This window comes from Thermobia domestica, chromosome 7 (genome assembly GCF_964235325.1).
Source record: "Thermobia domestica chromosome 7, izTheDome1.hap1.1, whole genome shotgun sequence".
Lineage (NCBI taxonomy): Eukaryota > Metazoa > Arthropoda > Insecta > Zygentoma > Lepismatidae > Thermobia > Thermobia domestica.
The window spans coordinates 55,792,491-55,808,676 of NC_137460.1; the positions used below are offsets into that span (position 1 = coordinate 55,792,491).

The 16,186-nt window shown below is 35.7% G+C and overlaps 1 protein-coding gene across 1 annotated transcript; it reads left to right on the forward strand.

Annotated features, from left to right (window-relative positions):
* The first annotated feature begins 222 nt into the window (after nt 1–222).
* Nucleotides 223–762, forward strand: LOC145689193 (protein GVQW3-like). The gene has a single exon (XM_081763326.1). It carries the CDS (start codon nt 223–225, stop codon nt 760–762), a length of 540 nt encoding a protein of 179 aa, XP_081619452.1.
* Nucleotides 763–16,186: the final 15,424 nt, after the last annotated feature.

Genomic DNA, 16,186 nt, shown 5'->3' on the forward strand with positions numbered 1-16,186 from the left:
AACCGAACCAGGAGCCACACACACTAGAGATAAGCGCTCTGTCACTGAGTTACCGCTAATGTTGCCTACAAGACGAGGAATTTCGATCTCGTGAGCAACATAAGTTCACTTAAATCTTAGATTTCAAACACTGTTTTAGTGTTCCATGTTCCATGATATATATATATATATATATATATATATATATATATATATACGAGGGAGGATCAAAAAGTAATAACCATGGATCTGAAGCTAAAAGAAAGAGTCATCATCGAAGTTTTGGCGAAAGAAGGTTGTCCACCTAATGAAATCCATATGCGTTTGAAGAATGTTTATGGGGATACGGTAATGGACAATAGCAATGTACGGCGTTGGGTGAAGAAGTTTAGCAACGGAGAAACAGAAATCGCTGATAAACCAAGAAGCGGCCGGCCGACAACATTGATCACAGATGCAAATCGAGAACGTGTTGAGGAATTGATTCGAAGAGACAGACGCATTACAGTTCAGAGTGTTGCTGATGTTTTGAACATCTCGTATGGCTCTGCCCAAGGAATAATTGCTGACTTTGAATATAACGAAGTGTGTGCTAAGTGGGTACCTAAGCAATTGACTGTTGATAATCGGAGGAGGCGATTGGACATTTGTCAAGAGCTCCTGGACGCATTTGCAGTTGAAAATCAAGACTTCTTCAAAAATGTGGTCACTGGAGATGAGACGTGGGCATACCTGTATGACCCTGAGAGCAAAGTGCAATCCCAAGGAATGGCGCCACAGTGATTCTCCCCGTCCCAAGAAATTCAAGTCTTCCAGATCAACCCAGAAGATTATGGCAACAGTCTTTTGGGATACACAGGGTGTTATTCTTGTTGATTTCCTGCAAGATCGTGCCACAATTGACAGCGAAACCTACGTAAACACACTTCGGAAACTTAAGAAAGCGCTACGAAAGAAGAGACCACTGAAAGACATTCATTCCATCAACCCCATCACGATAATGCACGCCCACATACGTCATTTTTCACAACTCAGGCAATTGCGAAAATGGGTTGGTCAGTTGTGCCTCACCCACCCTTCAGCCCTGATTTGGCTCCTTCTGACTTTTATCTGTTTGGCCCTTTAAAAGAACACCTACGTGATTGCCGATTCAATGATTTGGATGAAGTTAAAACAGCTATAAAATCATGGGTCAAAAAGCAACCTCCTGATTTTTTTTTCCAAAAAGGTTTTGACGCCTGGGTTCAAAGATGGCGTAAATGTGTTCAAATTCATGGAGAGTATGTTGAAGAGCAGGATTCTGTAAAGGACAGTTCAGGCTATGCTCTGCAATAGCTTGTCTTGTTCTATGTTCATTAATACATTTTTTTTTTTTTTTGAGACACAGAAGGTCACATATATAAAGTGATAAAATAATTCTATGAACATAATGAGAGTTTATCAATGTTTAAAGATACTCAAGTCTTAATATAATACTGTATAATCCAAATAATAAATATGGTTTTCATGTTGTTATACCACTTCTGTCGTGAACCTCTCGTTACGCGGGAGGAATCTGATAACTTGTAGATGAAATGAAGAAAAAATGACGACATAAATTCTGAAGAAACCGGCTCGAAACTGAAAAAAAAAAACGCGTACTAAAGGCGCACGCGCTATCACCTAAACTAGAAAGGAGGGGGAGAAGCTTCACAAATAGGTGAAATACTCTATTACTGAATCAGCTCAATGATCTTATCCTTTTCAAGTTGGAAATTCATATAGAAGGATATTATGCTCCATAGGTTCTATATGAAACGTAAGTAAGTAAACATATAGCTCGATAGGTCTTTTTTTTTTTTTCGAGGTGTGGAATTCACGTTAAATCTCTGAAGGTGCTAAAAATTCAAATTATTTTGTTTTATTTTATTATTTTAGAGTTACCTATCAAATTTCATAATCATCTATCGTAGTTCAAAAAAATAAGTAAAATATAAACCTAAGTTCTTATCTAAATGTTGTTTCCGAAGACAGGTTCTAGTACACTTACTCTAAAGTATTGTCCGGTTAAGGAAAGGTGACATATGAATACATGCGTGTTACGTTCGAGGGGCTGTTGCCAAAGACTCTGCAACATTAGAGGCAGCAGCTCAGGCACAAATGGACGAACCGTTTTGAAACGTACCTCTCCCTCCTTACAAACAGGAGAAAGAAGATGCTTTATTTATTTAAAATTTATCACAATATCAGAAAGAATAAGTCCAGGCTGAATTAAGCCACTCTATAACGCTTACTTTCCTGCCATAAAAAAAAAAAAAAAAAAAAAAAAAAAAAAACAGAATTGGATAGTCAGTCTTATGACACCTCATTGTGCACAGTTCCCAAACTCAATGTTTAAATATTTACAATTTAATTTGCATAAAAAAAATTTAAAAATCCATATCGATAGCTATTTAACCCAGAACGCGATTTACTTATAAAATAATTATAGGTCCTTTCTAAAATTGCATACCAGCTGTAAGATCTGCAAAGAAATTATTTATCTTATTTTCATAGTTTTGTGTTTGCAAATGTATATTAGTTACGTAAGAAAAAAAATATGTATATATGCATTAATGCAAGAACACGCTCATTTGATAAATAATGTTAATTTGAACAAATTACTTTTATTGTTCCAGACTATATCAATGCTACAAATCAAAAATACAACGAGGACTGATAATAGCTTCAGCAGAACGTAATTATGATCGTATCGCCGACTTTAGTTCATATATGCCCATACTTTCATGATAATTCTGGGAATGTTCAAATTTAGACTGTATCACTCAATTGTATTCCAAAACTTAATAAATTTAGAAACATTACAATATTTTGCTTTCATTTCTTTAGCTAGATCATTCACATTGGAGTTTTGTTAGTTATAATATGATAAGTAGCCATCTACGGAACATTACTAAGACTGACTAAACACATTACATATACATGTACGTCATAAAATTGATATGGGCTGATCCGATCCAATAACTTTATAATCATTATAATATGCGTCTCAAAACAATGAGTGAATCCCACCAGACCTAACCACTAGCCAGGTATGCATGAAGTGTATTAGCGGTACGCATTGCTACAATTGCTTGCCATCTTTATCAATTAATTTCAAAGCAGGAGCCCATACTAATCCAGCCATACACTATAATACACCACAACTACTTCGTGATGATGATTTGTGAACTATCTACAAATGACATGCAACTACAAAAAAAAAAAAAAAAAAAAAAAATCCAAGAGACAGAATATTTAACATCGAGAGAACGCATTTGCAAATATTTATCACAACTTGCATTTCACAGTAAAAATTATTTATATTCAGATCAGCACCATTAATTGACCTCACATAAGGCCACTATTGATCTAGATATTTACGTGATGAAAGCTGTTTCCGAGATGTACCGGCAATATCATTCACAGTGATCATAGCTAATAAAAATACGAACAACCAAACAAATTTTGATTGAGGTTGACAGATTACTATTATAATCAAGTATTATTAAATTTGGGTTAAGTTCCAAAGTTGGGCGTCCGTTTCCAGCAAAATTTTTAAATTTACAGGAAAGATATGGATAATTTGATCGTTTGTGTGCTTGATAATATATAAGAGTCTCGAAAAATCTGTTTATGTGTTATATATAAGCGGTTATAAACATGGGACTACACGGCGAGCGGAGGGAACTACTTGGCGCAAGGTAACCGAACAGTTGCATTGTGGGAAAGAAACGAGCATTTATGTTATCAACATGGCGAATGTACAGCGGGGGACACTTCTAAATGGTACATCTTAGCCGTAATTCTCCATATGATTGTACCATTTAGAAGTGTCCCCCGCTGTACAAGGGCAATGAACTAACAGTTTTAACATTTGTGAAGCAATACGTTGATAACGAGCAAAATCTTTTAAAAGTTTGTGAAGAGCACGGATTAACGAACCTAATAACAAATTGCAGAAAGTGTGCAAAGGAGATAACAACGAAAAACCGTGGAGAAAGCGGGCGCCCAACTTCGAAATAAATGCCTTAAAATTCATTCTAGCGGAGAGATGTATAGGAAATGCGTAAGATGCATGACGCAACACTAATTTAGCTAGACATCGTAATATAAAATCCTTGCATATTCAATCGAACTGGTTTTTATCATCACAGTTAATGCTCATAATAGTGTGTCGCTATGGTGATGTTATGATTGTAGCCCACGAGGCGCCATCTTAGGTTGGCAGCTTCAATCTTGGACGAATAAAGATTTTAAATTATGTTATCTGAATGGCAGCAAATTCTTTTAAAAACAGAAACTAGATTTCAGGCGCAAAGAGCTTCCCCATCCGAGAGTTCGCAAGCTCGGCTGTCGATTCCCTTTTCAACTGGATTCCACTGTGTTATTCCTGTTCCACGGAATAGCAGACTATACATGAAATGTTTATTGGGTGGCATCCAAAAGGCATTTTACTAAATTTTTATTGGAGTCCTCCTGTTTTACACTAAATCATATAATATTAATGTTTGGTCTAAAGGCTTTTCAATAAGGTTACAGTTCTAAAACGAAATTTTTCTACGTTTAATTTCGAATTACAGGAGGATCCGCCACCAGTATTAGTCTGGCGGAAATCCATCGAAACTAAAAATTTCAGTATGTCTAATGTTTCTCGGTGGCTTTTACCTAATTTAAGAGTGCTGAATCTGAATCTGCCGGGTGTACAAATGTACACCTTGAGCGTTTCGAGTAATTCAAGATGGCGGCCAGGATGGCGGCTGTAAAATTGATAGGAATATTTTTGTATATTTTATCAAGATGGGTATCAAATTATATGTGTTTTGGGTGGCAGATTTCAATAATAATGTCAAAAATTTTATGAAATTGATACAAATCGAGGTATTCAATATGGTACCCAATATGGCGGCCGTAAAATTGTAGTATTGGAGTATTTTTGGAGTATTGTATCGACATGGGTATCGAATTATATGTTTTCTGGGTTGCAAATTTCAATAGTTACTTAAAAAACCTTATGAAATTGATAGAAATCAATATATTCAATATGGAATATTCCGATTCGCGACCCTCTAGCTAGGTACATACTTAGAACACTATCTGATACACTGAAATTTTGGATTGTGTGTTGATGCTTTCTCCGTTACCGCAACCCACTTTGTATGCGCTCCAGAACATTTTTTCCACATTTTGGGCTTCTCTATATTTATTTACAAAACCATTCCTTTCTGAGTGCAAAAGAAAACAAACAACACAAGTTTAGGTTTGAAGATGTTCTTATATTTTTTTCCTGGACGTTTTCTTAATCAAGAATTATGTTGCCGGCCACATTAATGCGAAATATGTACATTTACAATACAAAATGCCGATGTTTCTATCAGTGGCGGCTCGTGTTACTTACACTTAGGAGGGCTGCATAAAATAAAACACCTTATTTAGAAATTAATTCCATAGGATGGTCATTCCTTGTCGATAATTCTATCATTGTGTAATGCGCCGCTATTGTATAGCTGAGCGACACATTACAAAATGTTCTTGATAATGTTTTAAGGGATACTGGTCTGTACCAGATGATTTAAAATTTACCAAATCTAAAAAAAAAAAATAATTTTTTCGAATCGTTATTGGATAAACAAACTGATATAAATTTTATAGTAAAGAAGACATTTTGTGAGTGAGTTAATATGGGTTATTGTAAAATGTGTCGTTAAAATATATGTGCCTCGGATCAAACATCAAAGCTATACCAACTGCAATTCATATATAATGTTGTAAGTACAAATTAAAATCTACCAAATAGTATAATGATTAGTTGTCATAACGCAGAATAAAGGGATCATTAACTGGATGATGATACATATATGTATATATTGATGAGATTATCTTAGTGTCTTCTTACTAAATCAGCCCTAAAAAGAAAATAATGTGATAAATATGATAATAATATGAAAATGAATATTGAAAATAAATATAATGATATGTGATGAATGGATGTTATTTATATTGTGTAAAGTTAGAAAGTGGCTGTTATAAGAACTGAGTTGATCCTTAACTAAAATATATATATATTGAACACGTTCCTTTACATCATCCAATAAATATTACAAGGAATTATAGGCTGCTAGTTGACTTTCTGATATAGTATTCTTTACTGTGGGAGTCTCAATCAACACCAGAACCTAAAATATGACAAACTATAAATTGTAATAACCCTTCTACACCGTGGTGAAAGTGAGATACTACAAAATGGCGACCGTGACAGGATTGGAAGTTAATACATTACATCTGTTGAACTCAAATATAAGTTATAAAAGAGAGCATCACATAAGCGTGATAACTTCTATCCAGGAGTATTACAGTGTAAATTTGGCGTACCCAGTCAACAGGATTTTGTTGTGATTATAACGTGAGAAAAAGGGATGATGTGAGAGTAACGTGATAAATTTCTGTGTATAATAGAAGAAAGAAAAGGTGGTAAATAGATGGAAAGGGAAGAAGAGGAGGCTCTCCTGAGTTATAATGAAATAAGAGAATTATGTCTAAGTGTAGCAGTGATAGCGAAGATGTTTCTTGTGTTTGCTGTGAGACAGAGGACATTATGAAAGCAGCAGACAAAAGAAAAGTGATACAGTGTAGTCAGTGTAAAGATTGGTATCATTTTCTATGTGTAGGACTTGATGATGAAGAGGAACTTATTGCTGAGGAAGAAAACAACAGTTGTATAAAATTGGAACAAGGATTATCTCAAGGATTTTCAACTATGACAAAATATACAGATAGGAAGAAAATCAGAAATTGGAAGTGCTGGAAGAAGAAAAAGAAAACTCGAAATTATGTGTGGAACCTTAGGAAAAAGAAGAAGAGAAGAAGGAAAGCTAAATCGGATGAAAGATGGAACAAGAAACTGGGAAACGAAAGAAATGGGAGAAACCTACATAGAAAGAAAGAAAGAAAGAAACGGAAGTGCCAGGAAAAGCTAATCGATAGATCAAAGTGGAAAAGAAAAAGGATGACAAGTGGAAGAAGTAGAAATAGAAAGAAAGAACGAAGGAAACAGGACAACAATAGAAAGAAAGGAAGGAAGAAACGGAAGTGCAAGGAAAAGAAGATAAGCTGCAGACGGAGGAGGAACAAAAGATATATGAAAAGACAATTGGAGCAGTGGAAACCTCACAAACTAAGAAAAATAAGAAAAAGATGCGTGATTCCCAGGATGAGGCAAAAGAAGAAATTTGATGTGAGAGGACGATGTCGGTGTAAGGACAACCTAGGAAACTACCATCGTAAGAAAAAGAAAAAAATATATATTGGTGTTAGGATGGATAGTACGTGTTTGTTGTTTAATACTGAGCTCAATTGGCAAAGTTCAAATGTTGTTAATGTTCCTTTTCAAGTTAATTACTTTATATTAATTGTATTTATATAAATGTTTTAAGAAACTTGATTACAAGTTTCTAGTGTTCAAGTTATAGTGTTAAAAGTTTTATGAAATTGCTAAGTATGAAAAAAATATATATACATATATATCTATATATATATATTTTTTATCAGACAAGGGGGAGTCTGTAATGCGCCGCTATTGTATAGCTGAGCGACGCATTACAAAATGTTCTTGATAATGTTTTAAGGGATACTGGTCTGTACCAGATGATTTAAAATTTACCAAATCTAAAAAAAAAAATAATTTTTTCGAATCGTTATTGGATAAACAAACTGATATAAATTTTATTGTAAAGAAGACATTTTGTGAGTGAGTTAATATGGGTTATTGTAAAATGTGTCGTTAAAATATATGTGCCTCGGATCAAACATCAAAGCTATACCAACTGCAATTCATATATAATGTTGTAAGTACAAATTAAAATCTACCAAATAGTATAATGATTAGTTGTCATAACGCAGAATAAAGGGATCATTAACTGGATGATGATACATATATGTATATATTGATGAGATTATCTTAGTGTCTTCTTACTAAATCAGCCCTAAAAAGAAAATAATGTGATAAATATGATAATAATATGAAAATGAATATTGAAAATAAATATAATGATATGTGATGAATGGATGTTATTTATATTGTGTAAAGTTAGAAAGTGGCTGTTATAAGAACTGAGTTGATCCTTAACTAAACTATATATATATTGAACACGTTCCTTTACATCATCCAATAAATATTACAAGGAATTATAGGCTGCTAGTTGACTTTCTGATATAGTATTCTTTACTGTGGGAGTCTCAATCAACACCAGAACCTAAAATATGACAAACTATAAATTGTAATAACCCTTCTACACCGTGGTGAAAGTGAGATACTACAATTGAAGTTAGGGATATTTTCAAACATTTCCTTTTCTATTGATAGCATGGCAAATGCCGTTAACCATTCTTCTCTTTTAAGGGTAGAAGAGCATCATTCAGGTTCACTTCTAGTTAGGGGAGCGTTATGAATATTTTCAAAAGTTTTAGCTCTTCAGAAAAAGTAGAAGCAAGACTATTGCTTATAATCAGTGTTGCTTCTAGTGTTTTTAGGGATGCACTGCCCCCTGGAGCTCTGAGTGCCCCTCCCCCCGGAGAAGACCAAAATAATACGTCTATAAGATAATAAATAGAATAGTACCAGCAGTGTCCCCCGGAATACGAAGTGTGCCCCCACGGAACACAGTTTCTGAAAGAAACACTGCTTATAATATACTGGAGGAAATTCACAACACCACCAAGTCTCTTGATCTCTCCTCTTGCACAAACTACACTAAGTTCACTATAAAGTTCATCTTTATCAAAAACAGGAAAGAGCTCTGAACATTTATTGAAGATTTGTTCGGAAAACGAAACTCTAAATTGATCGAAATTAGATTTCTGCAGAAGTGATGAAATAGGTAAGTGGTCTGTACAGTGGAAGCGCAGGTTTACTTGGTTTAAAATAACGTCACACTTCTTTGGCTGTGTCTGCTCTTGACTGAGTATTTGAAACAACTATCTTTTGGTTTTGATTTTACGTTTCGGTATCAACTAGTCCTATTGATTCCCTGATTTTATTAATGTCAGTAGTGAAGGCAGATAAGTATGACTGAACTTTTGCTGCATCTATATTATGACCATGTAGTTGGTTATATAGAATATCTAGATGTTGCGTAACTAAGTAAAAAAAAAAATAAATAAATCTTCTTCCAATAAACATAAGGGTATATCTCTCTCACTACGAGGCAGACGCTTCATTTATTGTTGTAGTGCTTGAGGTCTCGGATTCTGACAAAGTTTGGAAACATTCTTTTAGTTCTTCCTGCTTTTTGTATACCACATTAACAGTCCTAGATTTAAAATTTCATCTGGGTATCCGCTTTACAAAACAGGAATCTAAAACTGCTGTTCTGTTATGAGAGCGAGAAGAAAACCGGGATAGCAGAAAGATTAGAAAAGAGTATTCTGGCTTCAGTATTTTGTCTGGTAGCTCTCTCCATTACAGAATTTAATTGATGAGAAAAACAGTGCACAAAATAAGCATTAGGATACACCTCTTTCACTTTGGCCTCGACTTCATTTATAGCTCCACTCACTACAGCTGCGCCATCATAGCTTTGGCCAATAAGAAGGCCACTCATAAGAACGAAACAGACCACTCTAAAAGAACTGAAAAAAATCTAATTGTATAGTTTCATATTTCATAGATTTTTTTCACTTGTCTTTTGGAAACACTAATACAGAAGATAAAAATCACACGTAACGCCAGATTACTCGCACGACATCACGCAAAAGAATTAAAAATTAAATATAATCACGTTTTGAAAGAACTAAATATAATCGAATATTGCACAGAATAAATCAGCTGCCTACTAGAAACATCCCGCCAGCAGACAAACAAACTAACCCCAAACAACGTAAGTATACTCAGCGTTGCTAACCAAAGAAAGGGGGGTTATGCCACTCGATGCTAAAATCAGAAACTAAAGTTTTGGATGGAATTCGGCAGAGGATATTTCCCTGGAGTTGGCAAGCCTGAATATACGTACTCATCTCTGACCAGAGCAGACGAACACAAAATGAGAAGGGCGCGCTTGCGCAAACTGTTAAGCATTCGAAAGGACTGCATGTAAAGCAGTCCACACGTTACCAGTAAAGACATGCTAAAAAGAGGAGGAAGTGGAACCACAACATCTTAAGAAAGGCCAAGCGAGATTGTACTGACAGTCCCAGGGGGTGAAGCGGAACAACAAATTTGCTTCTAGGAGGCGAAAAATTGAACAACAAAACGCGCGTAAAAAGTGCAATATATAAAGATTGATTATTAAGTCTCGAATCGGAAGTATGGAATTACGTTGGGGGGGCTGCAGTCCTGCAGCCTTCCCCCACGGGCCGCCACTGGTTTCTATGTTACTCCGCAACACAATAATAAATATCACAGATCAGTCACTTGTCAGTCTTCGTCAGAAGAAGTATCCATGTTTTCGTCTTCTAGATTCCTAGTATTTTGATGTGTGAAGATATCCTGGCATCGTTTAGAGGCTTCACAATTGCAGAAGTCAGTGCAGTTATTATGATTTGCCACACAGCCACAACGTCCTCTACACATGTTTTCAGAAGAACAGCCGCAACTCACCATCTTCAAGATGTCTTTCGGTGCCATCACAGTTCCCGGTGGTACAGTAACTGGTTCCAATATTTGTTCAAATCATCACGATACCACCCAAAATGCGTCGGATCTACGTCTGGTGGGTCTGGTTTATCTGCTTGTTTCCAAATACAAGCCTGGAAATGAGCTCTTTTTACATTTTCAGAGAATGCCTCCGTAGTTGGTGGCAAGCTCTTCAATTTCGGGATATGTACGGCAGACTTCTTTGACAATTTCTTCAGCCAGACATCTCTTCTGACATCAGACATTGTAGGGCCAGTTATCCTACTACCATAGCAAGAAGCTATAAACTCAGTTGCCTCTTGAATCACATCTTCAAGTAGAGGTGTCTTATTTCCAAGCTTTTGAAGCTCCTTCCCACTTTCATTGTCTTCTGCTTTCCAATGCCATAAAGAATAGGAACTGTGTCGCGGCCAGAAAGAGAATGAAGTGCTAGTAAGTTTGAAACAATATCACGGTGTTTGGACACAGACAATCCAATGTCAATAACTTCTCTATGACTTTGAGTTGCCTCCATAAAAATGTTACAAGTTTTTGTGTGTGGTAGTGGTGCATCAGGAGGAGAAGAACATCCGTGTCATCACTAATTACATTTATTGTACAATTTCTTTCCAGTTGATTGACTACCATCACTACTTGTGTGATAATTATGACATCAGCCTCTTCGTGAGTGTTTTTCACATCTGGACGTTCCTTGATACAATCAGCAGTTATTTCTGTTGTAACATCTTCTGGTCCAGTGATGAATAGGCTTTTGGTGGAATCTGATGGCAACCCTTCTGTCATTAGATACTTGCAGATCAGCTGTACTAGTTGTGCCTTATTCTTCGTAACATTCAGCACAACTTGTTGGGAGTTAAAGGACGTGTTGAAAGACAATTATGATACCTGCTACATGTTGATCCTGTTCTGACGCTTCTTATTCCTCCTTTGGTGCTGTACTCCTTATATTAGTCAAATATCAGGTACACGTTGCATTTGTTCAATTTTTCAAGCACATATGACCGATACAATTTTATGAAGTCAAGAAAAGTTCCGTTAGATGGCCAGTTGATCACCCACAAAGCAGCACAACCAAGTATGAAAGCACCTTCGTGCTTGTACGATCTCATAGACTTCTCTACCTGTAATATTTGTTTCAGTTTTGAATTACTTTTGCAGAACCTGGGAGTCCCATATTCATCAAAGATGAGAAGACAGCGGCAAGCTCATATGAAATCACTCCTTTAGCTTCAATATCTCTTATAGATGTGAGTCACATTGCACGCGTGTACAAGAGTTCTGTGTCAATGACACCAATACTAGCTGTTCTTTTGACGTCATCGCAGGAAACATTACGAACCGTTGTTTAGATTGGATCGTGAAAACCAGTTGGTAGTTTTTCTTCGTAAGAACACAACGCCTTCTCACCTATCTCAACAGCATTATCAACATTCACTTTCTGGGAACAAATTTTCCCTGTCACAATATTCTCAATAGTTTTTGGGTGATCATCGGTCTTCGGAGGATCTATACAATGAGACAGCTTTTCCTTTAACTTAATTCGGTCTGCAGCATCTCCTATTACTCGAGATGGCATTCCTTCCTTGTGCTGTTATTTCCATATCTCGTCCAGCATCTCTCATGACATAAATGTCATTTACTAAACGACTGCAGGTGTGAAGGCTGAAAGCCCATCGCTTCACTGTTGATGGATTTAGTGTAAGTCCGATTATTCCTCCTGGTCCATGGCCACAACGCATAAATGTATTCTCAATGAACATGTCTGATCATATAGCATTCCAGATACCTGGTTTGGGACGCAAAACATGTTCGCCTTTCATAAATCGTTATAGTATTTCACTTGGAAGTATTTCTTATTTTGTTTCTGAGATATTTTTCCTAAATTCTATGAAAATGCTGCCATCTGTGAGCACAAAATTAAGATTTTACGATTTATTATTACTCATGTCAGTAAATATTTTTTCAAAAATAAGTTTCAGAAATGACAACATAAACTTCTTTTGCAGCCACCATATTGGGCGCCATATTGAATATCTCGATTCGTATCAATTTCATAACATTTTTGACTTCATTATTGGAATCTGCAACCCAAAAACATATAATTTGACTTTTTTTTTTACTTTTACGTCCCACGGTTATGCCGGTTAGGCTAAAGGAGACGGTGATTATGAGAAATGAATGAAATGGTGGAAAGAAGAAAGTAGGAGGAAACGGGAGAACCCCGAGAAAGCCCACGCACACGGTGTTTGTCCACCACAAAGTTCACTTGGCGGGGGCTGGGATCGAACCCGGGACCAACATATAATTTGATACCCATCTTGATAAAATATACAAAAATATTCCTATCACATTTACAGCCGCCATATTGGCCGCCATCTTGAATTACTCAAAATGCTCAAGGTGTACATTTGTACATCCGGCGGATTCAGATTCAGCACCCTCAAATGAGCTAAAAACCGCTGAAAAACATTAGACATACTGAAATTTTTGGTTTGGTCCAAAAGTAGGGTTTTTCCTCCAGACTATATCTGCTGTTTTGTGACTTTTACTTCTTCTTCTTCTTCTTCTACTACTACTAACACAACTACTTGCACACTATACTCGTTTACGATAATTATCTCGACGCACCTATAAATTATTTGTTATTGCGCACATATATATCTTAATATTATTGTTTTATTTTAAATAATTACTTTTCTATTAAAGATTTAAACTTAAGAAGACTTCTGAAATAATTTCCTATCACTCGACTATTTAGGCCAAATAGATGCAAACAAAATAGTATCTCATGCAATCACAAATCTTCGAACTTTTGACATGGTACGTAAATAAATTTAAGAATTAATCGTTTGAATGTATACTGTTCCTCGGTTAATAAGTTACGTTATTCTAATATTTAACTTTAATATAATTGGCTATATTCCGTAATTTCAAAGTAATAGTGTTATATGGGAAGTTACAAAAGTGGCAAAATTGGCATGTCTAGTTTCACCCAAACAATCATAAGCTAGCAGTTACCTACAAAAACCAACATATTTAAAGGGAAAATTAATGAAGAATCAACCTAACGTATAGCATATTAACCATATCAAAAGTGACAGATTAACTATATGGGTGCCACCAAACAATAGCACCAACAACAAAATAATCCATGTACTATATTGACTCCGCACAGATTAACTATTCGAGTGCCGCCAAGTAATAGAACAAACAAAAGTGTAAGTTTAAGTATACGGGGGCCACCAGACAATAGAACAGGCAACTAAATAATCAATGTACCGTTACCGGCAAACCGGTACGTTACAGTTTATAAAGTCATAATTCTATAACTGTAATAATATGATAAGATGATCTGTAATGTGTGATTTCAATTAGCGAAAAATAATAGTTCTTAGAATATATTTGGAACTGAAGATTCAACTTTCAACTACCGGCAACAGCGCGACCAGTGCCCTTGGTTGCTTAGAAACAGCGTGAAAGGACATAGCAGCGTCTAATGAAGAACCCTTTCCTTCACTTTGTTTACAGCACATGCAACTAATGTCAAGAGCCAACTTTCTCTGACTACATAATACCGTGGGGTAGCCACTAGGCAAGCAGATAATTCGTATAGATCAGTTCCATCCTTGGAATTCAAAAAAAATCATGTAAACATGTGGAAATTAAGGAGTTTGAGTCGAAGAAAGAATGAGAATTAAGATTAATATTTTAGAGAGGGTGTGTCGTATAACATATAGCCGATCATTCCGATTTCTGGATGTGGTATATAAATACAATATTTGGACAAGGAGGACAGGTGTGGTTTATAAGCCTCATTTTGCGTTTAATTTGTCAAATACAAAGGGCGTTTTGCACGGATGAGTGTAATATTAGTTACAATATGATGAAATTTTAGGCAAACAGATTTTAATCCTTTGACTTTCAAATGGTAATAATTGTTGTTTCCTAATGTTCACAGATAAATCGCAATGGATACTGAAGAATACATCAGGACCCAACAATGGTCGGTAATGTAATTTTTGTTCAAAACCGGTGATGAATCAGTCACATCAATTCATAAGAAGTTGGTTCCGGTTTATAGAGATCACAAATTGAACCATGCCAGTATTCAACGTTGGTTGCAGTGGTTTAAAAATCCTAGACTTTCCAGATCAGGTCAGAAAATTATGGCCTCATTTTCTTTGACCAGTGCGGTGTCATTGTCATAGACTTTTGGAATATGGCTTCACAATTAACAAGAAGCATTATTGTTTGTGACTGGATAAGGTCCAATGTGCTCTCCAAATCAAGAGATCGGACCTGCAAGGTAAGGTCATCAAATTCAATCATAACAATCCAAGCCTCATACACAGTAGAAAACACGATGACACAGCAGAAAACATGAAAATGGGATAGGAAGTCGTCCCTGAGCCTCCCTATAGTCAGGACTTGGCTCCTTCAGATTTTCAATCTGTAAAAGTTTACATCGAAATATGGCTGCTCGCAGCAGGGGCAGTAGGGTAGTTGTCCTCTGGATTTTCGAAGGGTACTCAGTTCTTGGGAATATATGTCGAAACATACTGACTTGCTCTCATATTTGTGTTAGAAAGTATAGTACTATGGTTTATTTACTGTAGTTAATAAGGACATGGGAGTAAATAATTGTTGTTTTATATTGTGTGTTATGTGCACGCGTGCATCAAAATTTGTGTGTGCGTTAGCGACTGTGCTTCTGTGTCGATCTTTTGTCCACTCCCTTTTGTCACTTCTTGGAAAAAGAATCCTGCGGACGTTTCTGCATCAAAATAATAATATTTATTTTGTTAGAAACACTAAATAAGTTAAAATATTAAAAAATAAAATACAATGAAATATTTCAGTTTCACGTCCCATAATTATGCCCTTTAGACTAAGGGAGACGATAATTAGGGCAAGTGAATAATGATGGGAAAAGTGGTGAAATGAGAAAGTGAGAGAAAACGGGAGTACCCCGAGAAAACCCACGGACATGATGTTGCCTACCGCAAACTTACTTGGCTATGTATCGAACCAAAAATCGCATGCACCAGAGGTAAACGTTCTACCAGTGGCGGATCCAAGGGGCTATAGCCTCCACCTTGACGCTCAGATATACACTGGATAAAATGGGCTTCAATCCTGCTTTACATTGGATAAAACGGCAAAATATGGTTAAGCCGATCCCTTGATCATATCATGGATCCGCCCCTGCGTTCTAGCACTGAACCACCGATCTCCCCGTTAAAATATCAAAATCTCATGTTATACATCTTAGTGAAACTTTTCTTTATAAAGTGCACATCTTTCATATCACACCCCCTATAATTTAGCGAAAAAGTCTTATTTAAGGTTTTTTAAATAATAAAAAAAATAATTTGATAAATCGCAGTTATAATAATAATAATAATAATAATAATAATAATAATAATAATAATAATAATAATAATAATAATAATAATAATCTTCTATTGATCATTTACTTGACCATACCCTTTGTATTTTAATTTCCTAGTCCTTATCACAAGCGAGTTATTACTTACAGTATAATTATTATTATTTTTT

Bases quoted from the DNA above. Each gene is read 5' to 3' on its own strand.
- LOC145689193 (XM_081763326.1), top strand. From the start codon at position 223: ATGGATCTGAAGCTAAAAGAAAGAGTCATCATCGAAGTTTTGGCGAAA.